Below are 14,495 nucleotides of genomic sequence, written 5' to 3' on the forward strand. Positions count from 1 at the left end.
GAGTTAAAGTCATATTTAGTCCGGTCAAAATGAACATTCAGCCTTGAATACATTTCCAACAACCTGAAATTATAATTCAATTTTGAGAAGTCCAATCATATGATCGATGGGGACACACTTAACATTTGAATATTTTTTACACACATGGCAGTGTAAAATATGTATGGTATAAAAATAGCTCACACAAAAATCATGTTATTAACACTTTAACGTATATTTCGCTTCAATGTTTATGTATTAAAAAATAAATATTTATAGCCTTAATATATATAAAATTATTATTATATTATATTTTAAATGAAAATAAAATTTGTTTCTAAAGTTCTTCAAACCAAGTAGCACAACAAGGACGTACGGACGTAGTTTTATAATGCTGTTCCAGTCTCCATAAAGAAGAAGAATTACGACTGTTTTGGCTCGCATTGTTTACACCACACGTCTGTTGCGAACCAATAAAAACATCCAAAAAGTATACCTAAAATGCGTTAAAGCTTTATTTACATCGCTACAGTGTTTTTAGGAATCGCTTTAGATGCGAAACTTTAGTAGAATCCTCGTTTAACGTCCATTACAGGAAGACTCAGCTCAGCAGTAAACGCAGTTAGACAAGTTAGAAAAATAACTGATATTGATATTGCTTTATTTTGGTTATATTATTATGCCACGGCAAATTACTTGATGTGATTTGTTTTTGCTTATCTTCGGTACATGAACTAATTTTTGTTTTGTTAATCAAATAGGATATCGAGAATTAATTTAATGTACGCAATAGCATATATATAGTAATTTAGGCTGAAATACAACGCTGTTATTACACAAAATTAGATACATAATAATCTCAGATAATTTTCCATATTGTTGCAGATCATAGTTGAAGATCTTCACGAAGATTTAATTGAACAAAATGTATGTTTTGAATATCGGTAACCCAAAAATGTGATACAGAATGTTGGATTCCTATAATAATTTTGAATTATTAACCAATGAGACGAACATTGAACAATACAACGACACAAATTTAACTAACGCAATATGGACAAACGAAGAATTCTGTTCACCTGTATCAACTGGCAGTTTGCTTTCGACACCGATTTTTCAATTTTGTGTATTCTTCATGTATTGTACTATATTTATAGTTGCTTTGATTGGGAATGGACTCGTGTGTTTCGTTGTGCAAAGTTCACCTCGGATGAAGACCGTAACAAATTACTTCATAATGAACCTGGCTATTGGTGACATTTTGATGACAATATTTTGTGTGCCGTTTTCATTTGTGTCAATGCTAGTTCTAAGGTACTGGCCATTTGGTATGGTTATGTGTAAAATAGTTAATTATTCTCAAGCTGTCTCAGTACTAGTTAGTGCTTATACACTTTTGGCTATTTCCATTGATCGTTATTTGGCAATTATGAGGCCTTTGCGGCCGAGATTAGGTAAAACTGCTGCTAAAACTGTAGTTGCAGCGGTGTGGGGAGGAGCATTAACGACTGCAGCACCAATAATTATCGTTTCCCAAATACAGAGACCAACTGAATGGCATCAATACTGTAAAGCGTAAGTATTTAGAAACATTTATTAGTTTAAGTTGTTTTAATATTCCAACTCTAAAGTTACTTGTACAAAATTATATTTATTTAATCTACAAACTATACTTATGAAATTCATATTTAAGTTTGAAATTGAAATTGAATTTCATAGTGGAATATATAAACGCCATTATCCAGAAGTATCTATCTATAGCAATATTAATCTAATAATTATCTTTAAAAGGCGTATAACTATTCAACATCGCAAAGATATAACTTGCATTTTACAACTACGTATTAACATTCAACTAGTATTTGAGTTATCCATCCACTTAAACATATGTAATAGTTTAATTTTGACTTTTGAACCAAAAATCATATATTTAAAAATGTTTCTAACTTAAAAATTGACGGACTTCGAGACTAATATATATAAGAAATGTCAACCCCTATTAAACCCCTGAGAGGTAGAGTATCTAGAAATACTTAAATACTTATTTAATAAATTTTTTTCAGTAGCCCAAAAATAAAGTTTCATGCTTCTAACTTCAAAAATCACGGTCTTCCAGACTATCCTATATACGAAATGTCAACCCAATTTCTCTCCTTAGGCGTAAAATATCCAGAAACGCTTAAATGCGAATCAACTCATTTTTAATCGGTAGGCCAAAAATAAAATTTCGAGCTTCTAACTTCAAAAATGACGGACTTCCAGACTAAGCTATATAAGAAATGTCAACCCTTATTAAAACCCTTGGAGGTAGATTATCTAGAAAGATTTAAATACGTATTTAACCATTTTTAATCTGTATCTCAAAAATTAAGTCTCATATTTTTAACTTAAAAAAATGACGGACTTCCATAAAAACTTTCGTCCCTTAGTTCACCCCCTCAGAGGTAGAATATCGAAAAACGCTTAACTACGTAATTACTCATTTTTAATCAGTGTCACAAAAATAAAGTTTCATTGTTTTAACTTAAAAAAATATTGAATCTCATAAAAACTTTCAATCCTTATTTCAACCCCTCAGAGGTAGAATATCAAAAAACGCTTAAATATGTATTTACTCATTCTTAATAAGTAACAAAAAAATATATTTTCATGCTTCTAACTTGAAAATGACGGACTTCCAGACTAATCTATATAAGAAATATCAATCACTATTAACCCCTCAGAGGTAGAATATCGAAAAACGCTTAACTACGTAATTACTCACTTTTAATCAGTATCCCAAAAACAGAGTTTCATATTTTTAGCTTAAAAAATGACGACTTCCATAAAACTTTCAACCCTTATTTCACCCCCTTAGTGGTAGAATATCAAAAAACACTTAAATACGTATTTACTCATTTTTAAATCAGTATCTCAAAAATAAAGTTTCATGTTTTTAACTTAAAAAATGACTGACTCTCATAAAAACTTTCAACCCTTATTTCACCCCCTTAGTGGTAGATTATCTAGAAACGCTTAAATATGTATCTACTCATATTTATCAGTATCCCAAAAATAAAGTTTCATGTTTCTATCTTAAAAATGACGGATTACAATACAAACTTTCAACCCTTATTTCACCTCCGTAGGGGTAGAATATGCAGAAACACTTAAATAAGTATCTTCTCCTTTTTAATCAGTATCCCAAAAAGAAAGTTTCATGTTTCTAACTTAAAAAATTACGAACTTCTATACAAACGTTCAACCCCTATTTCACCCCTTTAGGGGTAGAATTTCCAAAATTTGGGTGTCGTGATATGTTAGTTTATAAGTATACAGACTGAAATATAAGTTTTATGCTTCTAGTCCTAAAATTGACAATACTTTCAACAACTTACAACCTTTCATCCCCTTTTTCAACCCCTTACAGCACTTTCTCCAAATAAAAAGTAGCCAAATAAAAGGCTCTAGACTATTTGTGTACCAAATTTCATTTAAATCGGTCCAGTAGTTTTGACGTGAAAGCGAGACAGACAGACAGAGTTACTTTCGCATTTATAATATTAAAATATAGTATGGAAGTATAGATTAACGTTACGTTACACTTACGTTACACTTTTAAACTCTAACTTTCTTAAAATTGTAACAAGTCTTAACATAAAAACTTATTCATAAATTTATTGACGGTGTTTGAATTTTTAAAATCTATTTGTTTAAAGAAGGACTTTGTTAAATTAAATCAGCAATAAACGAATATACCAAAGTACTACAGGCACATTGTTTTGTTGGTTCAAAAGTGCTGTAGAAGATTAACACAGATTAGCATTGCCCTTTATGAAAATAAGGTTTCGTAAATTTAAATGAGAAACGCCAGATTAATTTAAAACAACGGATTAGAATCTTCTTGTGTTATCGTCCGTAGTACATTACGGTTGTGAAGTATGAACTATTAAATAATGTCGTTGATGGAATGAGAGGGTAAAGGAGCTGCGGAACTCAAAATAATGGATTAGACGTCAACATCCATTAGGCTCTTAAAAGAAATGAAGAATTGTCCCAATATCGAGCAACCGAGTGGAACTGAGAGAGTACATTTTTGTATATAGTTAATTGTGTAATCAAAGATATTGCTGTTGGTTTGACGCTTTCCAAAGTGAACGCTGCCAAATAACGAAAAATTTGTAGATTTTAACAAACAAAGTATTTACATTTTACGTTTATATTTTATTGAAGCATGTTATATAATTATTTTGTGTGTCGATTGCAAGTATGATCATTTATGCGTTCAATGCAATAAGCGAACATAAGTTTGAAATATTTCTTGTAATGTATTTCACGTGTAATTTTATATAATTTATATCCTTCGAAATATGAGCACAGGTGTCAAATACTATTAAATGTATTTCATAGATCTATTCCACTTACGAAAGCGCCATGCATGCCATGTTGAATGCCGATAATCATTTAATAATTATATATTATATGTATTATAGTAATGCATAGGTGAGTGTTGCTCGTGTTTATAAGATGTCTTAGTGTGCGTGAGGCGACTAAGAATAGATTAAGACGTGTATATGTGTTAAGTTTAATTTATAAAAAAATAATTAAATTAATTTGGAGGACGCTAGGGGAAGTAGTTTTATAATTGTAATAGTAGCTAAATATTCTGTCTTATTTTTGGTTATAGAGATCTTTGTCTTGAAAAATGGGAGTGGGCTGAACAAAACGAACAGTACTCGTGTGCACTATTGGTTCTTCAATTTGGACTGCCCCTCACTGCGCTTGTTTGCACTTATGCACGAATTGCACACGTCGTGTGGGGAGTTCGACCACCGGGTGAAGCACAAACAGCAAGAGATACGCGAATCCAGAACTCGAAACGAAAGGTTCACTTTTAAACGTTATATCTTATATATGTATATATTAAATTTTCTCTGCCCACGGATTTATCCGTAGTTATTTCACCTTGTAACTGTAAGAGTTTTATTGTTACTTAAATAAAATAAAATGTTATTGCTGGATAATCGGTTCAACAGATTCAGATTTTATCTATTACAAACAAACAAATCTTTATTAATAATATTATCCACCACCACGCTAAATATTTTTTATTGTTATAATAAAACATCCCTCGTTATAATATATATTCTTCTACTTAAATATCATTTAAAATCCGTCTGCTATAAATAATTACTTTAATTTCCATAACATTTACTATCTTACAAACTATCCCATGTTTTAACCCCAAAAGGGGGTTGATTTTTGAATTATTAGTTCACCTTACTTACACACACACCATCATATTTCAAAAACATAGGACTTTCATACAAACTTCCATCATTTTAACCCTTTAGGGTGGAGTTTCGTAAAATCCGTTCTTAGCGGATGTCTACACCCTATTGGGAACCTACCTGCCAAGTTTGAACTTTTAGGGTGTTAGTTTCTGAGATTTCATGCTTAATCAGTGAGTGGTATTTCGCTTTTATATATATATAGATTTTGAAGACATTAGTAATTCCTAGAACGCTGTTCCGAGAATAATTTCCGAGTGCATCTCGGTGAGAAAAGTTATATCTTGTCATTCGGTAGATTTTTCTTATGTTCCATAATATTTCAAACTTACACAAAAAAGTAAGATCACATACAATAGACTTTTTTATGCAGATGTTTTATTACTTTAACAGGAATTCTTAAGTATTTATTAATGTATTCTATGATTTCCAATTAAATCAATTAAGTTCGTTTTACGGATAAAATAAACCATTAGGGAGTTAATTAATGCGAGGTTAATTATATTTTTTATAAAAATAAGTAAGAGAGTAAGATTATTTCGTTTCTAGGAACTGATAAGATACAAAAGCGTTAAAATAGATGAATGGATTATCATTAATTATGTATATTTAAATGAACTTCATAGTTTGTACGAAGTTGTAATGAATAAAAGAATGTAGTTTTACTCTTTGGTGACTATATTAACCTTACAATTATGAAGATATACAGGGTTATTGGTAATTCGACGTATTCCCGTTAAGAGGTGATAGGGGTGACTATTTGCGATAATTTTAACCCCCATATGCATAATGCAAAAGTGAACCATTTTTAAGTTATCACGTTTTTTAGATTTTTTCAAAATAAGTCAAAATTGCAACTTCAAGAATTTATTAAAAAAAAAGTTTCGATTAAAATCTACTTTTTTCTTCTGATTTATAAAAACGATTAAACACTGGATATTTTTCAATATTTAAAAAATAATTATCGGTCCAAATTTAAAAATGCGAGACGGAAAACGATATTATTTCAGCATTTTTTTTATTTTATTCCCTCAAATATGCCTGAAAAACAAAAAAAAACATTATGACCTTGTTCTGCAGATCATTTTAAAAACATAATCGTTTAATTAGCTTTCCGAAAATGTATAAAAACTAGGAATTTATTTCAAAGCAACCGAAATAAAATGATCAGAAAGGACGCTGGTGCAAATTCGTATTCGAACATGACCGAATTCATTTGCATGCATTATGCATATGGGGGTTAAAATTATCGAAAATAGTCACCCCTATCACCTCCTAATGGGAATACGTCGAATTACCAATAACCCTGTATATACTTTTTGTATATTATGAAGTAATAGTTGGTTAAAGTTTACGTCACAAGGTTTCACTAACATTTAAACAAAAGCTAATACTGTTTTATTGATTTACATTGAGATAAAAACAGAAAGGAATGAACTAGCAATACTACTTGATTTTTTATAATAAGCTAGTTGTAGGGATTCGCTACCTGACGCAGAAGAACCTAGGCTAATGTCCAAGTTGGAAATTTCAGTGTGAAATTTTACACGCCGCAATTACAAGATTATGAAAAAATGAGATCGTAACGTTAAAAATGTTAAATGGAAGCCTAATATTACGCACCTTTCAACAAATGAGAACGTTATAATTAGAAAAATTGGGGTTACAAAAATAAGTATATCCCGAGAACAGAATTTATTCAATATAATGAAGACCGTAAAGTATAAAGCGACGTACTTTTTTTTACAATAATTCAGTGTAAACAGCAACCTGAAGCAAGAGTTTGGAAAAGGAATAGAACACACTATTATTAAAAAAAATATTTCCTACGCACTTTTACACACTTTATTTTAAAGCAAAATTACAAAAATCGAATACAAACTCGAAGGGAATTGGGTTGAATAATTCAATGTATTTACTTATGAACATTGATTACAGTAATGGATTAATTTTAAAAGCAATTAATAAAAATTGTTAATGTTTTGCCCAATCAAACAGGATTAAGGTTATATATTATAGTTAAGTATATTTGAAGGTAAAAATATCGTAACGTTCTGAAAATAGATTAACATTTAATAAAACCATTATTATTATTATATACATTCGTATTGGAGATATTTGTTGTGCGTAAAACGATAAAAAATCTCTATTTATAAATCGTTATGTGTTATCTGTATTTATTTCTTTAAATTATATGCCTTCGAATTTAAATCTCCTCTACAAAAATAATAGTGTAATCTTTATATCGTAAATATTATTATTGTAAAAGAATGATGTGTTTTCGTACAAGTAAATTTCAAACGTTAAGTGCTATAAATACAAAAAAAACTCAAATATTTAATCGAGGGCATACATTTTTATCGAAATTATTAGCATGAAATTTATATTAATTAGTGATCTGTGCGTTTATTTTAAGATACGGTGTTATTTTAAAGCGTGAGTAATATTCACAACCGGCTTCTACTATTTGCTCAGTGTTTTCTACATACAAGTCTTATCTTTTCTAGATTAATACGAATACATAACAATACATACAACGAATACATTTAACAGTAAAAGTGTTATGTTACTTTAAAACAAATATGTCGTAAACGATTCACACAACAATAATATACTCAAATCCAAGAGCTTTAAGAGGTGCATATATCTCGTAAATGTCGAGCATAGCTCATAAGCCATATTATACGCATAATATGGGATCAGCAACGAGTTTCACGATTTTGTTAGCTATTCGATGAATTTACAATTTTAAACATTCCACTATATTTGCCATTATAGAAAATAAGGGCTGTATAAAAACGTTATTAACGTAGATGCTATCGAAATAATCTATAACTATAGCACAGCAACATTGACCTTAAGTTACCGGTGCACAGTTTCTTGGTCCACAAACGACAAGAGAAACAGTAATAAACAACTTGAGTTACAAAAGACATTTACACGGCGAGCTTTGGGAGATGGATCAGTCAAAAACCTAGTTAATATGCAAACATGAAACGAGACTGAAAGGGAGCAGATAACTGGTCTATCAAGATACTAATAAAGAGAGATCTTCTAAGGGACAGATGAAGAAATCAATGTCACCGTTGATCGGCTTAAGCAGCGATACGACCACAATTCCATTAACAAACATTACAAAGATTTTTGGCCATTAAGACATTAATATTGAAAAAGAAGTAAAATGACTTGATTCATATCTGAAAATTATTGCCCTTGCGTTTGCGTTAGAATATATTGTAACATTATTATTTTAGGTTAGATAAAATTTACGACTTTTATACGGATTTTGCGGAATGAGCGCAGCCAATAGAAGCTTATCTTACTTTTCGATTCACGGCTTGTAATATTTGTTCCAATTCCAATCAATTTCATAAATTGAATTTATACATTTGCAATGTGTTTAAATATATAAATAATAATAATTTACACTTATATGCCTTGCTTATTTATTTAAAAAAATATTTTTTTTTAATAATAACTCATATGTGACCTTTTTTCAGATGATTAAGATGATGGTGACGGTGGTTATTGTATTTACGATCTGCTGGCTCCCTCTCAATATATTCATTGCAAGTATTTTTAAAGTTAAACTGTTATATTAGGATGATATACATATATATATATGTATTTAAAACACACGCTCGTAATAATTTAAGGAATTTATTTCTGTTATTATTAATAATTGTAGGCTTTGAAGTGCATTGTTTGCCATTGTTGATTTATTTGTATTTAATCAAACTAATGTTTGAAATACATTTGCTTTGAACTTGAAAATACTTAATTACTTACTTATAAATAATATTTTAATTTAACTGTCAAAATTTTTTCAATCGTATTCTAGGTCCAGGATAGTGCGTGATCTCTTAAATAACGAAAATGTTGATGTATTTACCTAAATAATTAAATTATACAATCAGGTCGATTTTATTTATTTTTTGTAATATTATAATTCGATACTTATATTAGAAGTACATTGATATACAATTAGTTGATTATCTATATTTTTGGTAGCATAGCATCAAAATAATAAATAATAATTAAAATTAAAAATAATAAATTGAAATGTATCATAAATAATTATAATTCTATTTTATATTTTTTGTTTAATTTAGATTCTATGGACACTCCACGAGACCGACGAGGCTTGGGCAACATGGCCAGGCATGCCATACGTGTGGTTCGTCACCCACTGGCTGGCTATGTCACACTGTTGTTATAACCCAATCATATACAGCTATATGAATGTAAGATACCGTCGAGGGTTCAAACAGGTAAATGTAATGTAACCTTATTGTAAATCGATAGTTTAGAAGACAAGTTAAATCAGATTTTGTAATTGTTCAGGAGAGCAGTTTTGTGAATTTTAGTTCGATTTCTGAAACTCAACATTTTTTATAGTGAATATGTCTGCATTACCTTAGTTTAGTTAGGTATTTTGACATCCTAACTTAAAAAGAGAAGACTATTTTCAGATATCATAGAAAAAAACTATTTTAATTAAAAAAAAATACATTTACTACTTTTCTATGCTAAAGTTACACCATTATGAACACTTAATCTAATGTCCTTGAACTTATTTGTCCAGCTTACTTAATAATACTAAGACTAAGAATCACGTAATACGTTTTAGAACAATGGTCTTGAATGTTGACAAACACCACACACAACACACTAGTGAAATGCCATAGGTGCGTTGATCATGCTTACACATGCATTTCGTAACCTATTGATTCATCTTGATGTCAGTTAAGACAAGGAAGAAATTAGAATTTTTGAAATAATAATATGTACAAATGAAAGAGCTTAAAAAGGACACTTAGCACTTTTGGCTTCTAGACTATCGAAATGTGCATTGACAAGTATTCGTTTATGTAAGAAAATAATAAGATGAGAGAACAAAAATAAACTGTGGTTCTTTCCAAAATGACAAAACATTAATATGATATTGTAATCTATTCCTTTTAAGATTGCGAGAAACCTATTCATATTATGAAATTATGATTAAATATTATATAATTATTATGTTTAAGACACAGTATAAAGTTTTTTATTAAACGCAGAAGCAAAGATACGTCTGCCGCAGCCCGTATCTGGGACGCGTTTAATTAAATATAATAAAATTAAAGCTTTATTTAGAGATCGTAATTATTGTTGACATCAAATATTAAGTAGGTGAGGATTTAATCCTTCGGTAATGGGTGCCGGTGCGGCGGTGGTATTTGTTGCACTTTATCGACACAATCTAATTAAAATGGTGGACTTGAACTGAGTTTCTTGAGGGTTCTTCTTAGTAGAATCTACTTTCCGAACCGGAAGCTTTGCATTTAATTCAACACTACCATGATAAAAGAATACCTTGATTTTGAATCACCGTCCATAATAAATATATATATGTATGTATATAAATAAAAATAAGTTGTATAATATTGGATTTAATAAGGTTTCAACAATGATTTTAATAAAAAAACATATATACATATAGTTCAATGAAATTTGATTTTATTATGAGTATTTTTTTTATTTGTAGATACTGGGTAGCTTGATGCCAAATCGCTTATACCAGACATCGCGGTCGGGCCGACGTACCAGCACGTGCGATGTTATTCCCTTATCAGGTATTTTTTAATTATTCATCATACGTAGGCAGATATGCTATCAGAAAAAGTCACCTCACGGTAATATTTACAACTACAATTACCACTACGACCATAGAAATTTACCCTGTTAGAGTAAGTTTAGTGTTCATTTGGTCAATGACCAACCTTGAGAAACAACAAGGTATCCTATATGACTGTAATCACGGTGACCTATCTAACTCTAATCTCGTTATCCTATAAAACTGATACACATCAATTTTGCGGTAGAGTAGCGGCAAGCTATGAGTGGGTGGTAGCGACCCAGGCGGGCTAGTGTAAAGCTGCAGTAGTAGGTACTGAGACATGCATTGTAATAACATTTTACCAAGGATTATTTATTACCGGTCATAAATTTTGTTTTATCTATAATGTTGGGATATGCATTTTGCATTGGAGCACGGTATGACGTCTACTGACGCCTGTATGTACCGTTAGCAACGATATCGGATCTATTTATTTTTGCATTGTATTTCATTAATGATTCTTTCCGAGCAGAATAATTGCTGACACGAAATATGTTGTGCAAATGTGCTCGTAATATTTAAACAATAAATACATGTGTGCGATGAGTGGAATAAAATAATTAGATAGGTAACTTTATGGAATTATTCACATTGTGTGAATAATGATAAAGTATATCCGATCTATTATTATAAATACGAAATTGAGTTTGTTTGTAATGGTTTTTCGCCTAAACTACTCATTCGATCAACATTTATTTTGAATACGTGTTATCGGAGTTATAGAATAGGAAATATGGTACCTAATATAATGATACTGTCTCCCTCAAACGCGAATGAAAGTGCGTACGGAACCAACTTTTCGTTATACTTTTGCTATTTATTTTATATGTGCTCGTTTCCTTCAACTTTTGACCTGTTTTTTTATATCACCCTTGATTTTATTTCAATCATTATATAGTATATGCACTTTTACATTTATATATTTTTTTTCTAATATTCCAAAACCTAAATGCACTTTGAATCACGTTGAATTTGTTCGTTTGTTCTGCTGATACTACTCATTAATTTCCGCGTATAATTAAACTAAATAAACTGCCCTATTAAAACACAACGCATTTACCGCTAGTTTCTGAAAATTTGAACAAACATGAATAATTACTGGACGATTATTACCTACGTCAGCGGCTGTTATTTGCCAAAAATTCACGTTAGTTAGTTTGCTATCGTAGAATTAATTCGATTTTAATCGGTTGGACTAAACTCATTTTTATTTTAAAATAGATCAAAACTGTATTTTGCTACAGTGGGAGGAGGTGCTTGTAAACGTTTAATACTAGGAGTTAGCACATAAATTGGCATTCTTACTTTAATCGTAATGGAAGCATCGAGAAAATAACTATTTTTGTATCAGTTTTGATTGTGAAACACTTCGGGGTGAATAAATTATTGATTGTGAGGAAAGTTTTTGTTTTCCAACAGTACGTATGTATATGTTACGTAGATAATAAATGTATGTTACGTTGATAATCAACTATATCTGTCTGTCTATATTCAGTCTGTTCAGTCACTAATGATGATATTTCTCCTATGCTAAATTAAATCACATATATTGTACTTCATAATGGAGTGCTAATACGCGTATAAATCATATCTATTTTTAAACTGCTATTGAGTTTCCGTTTTAAGCATGTCTTTCAAATTTTATACGGATATTATAAAGCTAATAACCTATTATTTTTTTGTGTTATAGTTTGACAGACGGCTAAATGGGCTACCTGATGGTAAGCCGTCTCCACTGCCCATAGACTTTAGTACTGTAAGAATTATAAACCATACCTTACATCATCAATGCGCCAACAACCTTGAGACCTAACATGTTATACCCCTTGTATCTGTAGTTACTCTCGCTTATTCACCCTTCAAACTGTAACAACAGTATTGTTGCGTGGCGGTAGAATATATGATGAGAAGGTGGTACCTACACGGGCGGCCTTGCACAAAATCCTACCACCACGTAAATATTTGGAAGATGCAGCAAAAAAATATTTAACGAAAATAGTAAATCCGACCTTTTCTTGCGGTATATTTTTAATATTTCAATAAATCTCTATATATAAAAAGGTATAAATCAATTTTCAATAGGAATTATTCATACATGTGTAAGCAGGCTCTTTAGTGAGGATTTAATAAGAGGGTAAAAAAGAACCCACCTCTTGAATGTTACTGAACATTAAAATTAAGGTAAATCGAGTTATTATAATTTAAAATAAGCTATTCTGGAACTTCAATTTAATTTTAATATTATTAAACTTTTAATGAAATATTGAGTAATAGGGATTAAAGTTCAAGTCATGCAAATCAATTTGTTACGCTAAATTAAAGTACTACGGCAACGACGCCGCTTGTTTACGTTACACCGCTTCAAATTATAAAGAATTTGTTATGTCTACCTGTAGGGCTGGTTGACAAACTCTTACCAAAGCCGAAGAACATTCATGACGCAATCATTCAGGAATCTGCAGTATTACGCACAGGGCGTAATTGTAACAGATAATACCCAATTATTTCTATCCACTTAACAAACAGCACTTCACAATCCCTCGTACATAGAAATATTTTTTGCATTAAAATTATAAGATGTTGTGTCTACAGAATTTTATTATTTTACTTGTCTTAATATCTAATGAGCAAACTTTACCGAACGATAGAATGATAGTCGTTTTTGCAATTACTGGAATTTTAGGGTAATTGCTAAATTTTTCATCTATATAAATCATCATCATTCTCTTGCCCTTATCCTATTTTTTTTTTTTTTAATGTAGATCTCATCGGTGTCAACGGCATTAACCGTCGAGAAATCAGCAGCGGTTCGAGTCGTTTGCAGCGCGTGACGACTTCCTCGTCGACCATGTCGTCACGTCGCGGCGCGAACTCTGATAACAATCTCTCATCGAGACACTTCACCGCATCAACACCTCCAATACAAGCGCTGTCAATTCGTACACAATTCCAGCTGTAACATTTAAATAATAACTCATATAGACATAGTTAACTACATACCAAAGTGTACTAGGTATAATATTTTTGTTCTGAAATTATTAAGATTTTTTTTTCTTAATAATCGTATTATTAAAGCTTTAATTGTTTCTGTCTTATGTTGTAATTCCTTTTATCACATGGTGAATTTGTAATTTTTTAAATTATTTTTTAATATTTTCCATGCAATCGTATGATTAACATATTAAATGAATTGTAACTGAAGTTGTCTGTGATGTCTTTGATTGTAACGCAATATAGATCAGGTTCGAATCTCGAATGTTTATAAATCCTAATTATTAGAATTTGATATGTTTTCTTTTATTTAAATTGACTTTTTCATTAATAGTGATTAACTACATTAAACAAAAGTATTCTCGCAGAACAGCAATTAATATAACTCTTTGAAAATAATAGACTGTCTTACTTAATAATAATAACTAACAATTAACAATGACATTAAAGTATATATAATAATTAATAACAAATATCAATTAAAACGACAAAGTTTCTATGACTCAGCGGTACCTACGCCCGTAGCAGATAAACTTCGAGCGCGAACGCAAGCCTTTTTATTAGGCGGTTTGAGAATATAATTCTTTATCAACAAA

General features: G+C 30.4%; 1 protein-coding gene across 1 annotated transcript; it reads left to right on the forward strand.

The window, feature by feature from the left end:
* Positions 1–880: 880 nt before the first annotated feature.
* LOC113401188 (RYamide receptor) lies at positions 881–13,952 on the forward strand. The gene is made up of 6 exons (XM_064215392.1): positions 881–1,554; positions 4,646–4,844; positions 8,750–8,818; positions 9,362–9,520; positions 10,777–10,864; positions 13,671–13,952. Exons 1-6 carry the CDS (start codon positions 947–949, stop codon positions 13,865–13,867), a joined length of 1,320 nt encoding a protein of 439 aa, XP_064071462.1. The 5' UTR covers positions 881–946; the 3' UTR covers positions 13,868–13,952.
* Positions 13,953–14,495: the final 543 nt, after the last annotated feature.

The sequence above is a fragment of the Vanessa tameamea genome, chromosome 7 (genome assembly GCF_037043105.1).
Source record: "Vanessa tameamea isolate UH-Manoa-2023 chromosome 7, ilVanTame1 primary haplotype, whole genome shotgun sequence".
In the NCBI taxonomy this organism is placed as follows: Eukaryota; Metazoa; Arthropoda; class Insecta; order Lepidoptera; family Nymphalidae; genus Vanessa; species Vanessa tameamea.

Coding starts and splice junctions, on each gene's coding strand:
- LOC113401188 (XM_064215392.1), top strand. CDS start 947: ATGTTGGATTCCTATAATAATTTTGAATTATTAACCAATGAGACGAAC. Junction 1,555..4,645: donor TGGCATCAATACTGTAAAGC/GTAAGTATTTAG, acceptor TTTTGGTTATAG/AGATCTTTGTCTTGAAAAAT. Junction 9,521..10,776: donor ACCGTCGAGGGTTCAAACAG/GTAAATGTAATG, acceptor TTTTATTTGTAG/ATACTGGGTAGCTTGATGCC.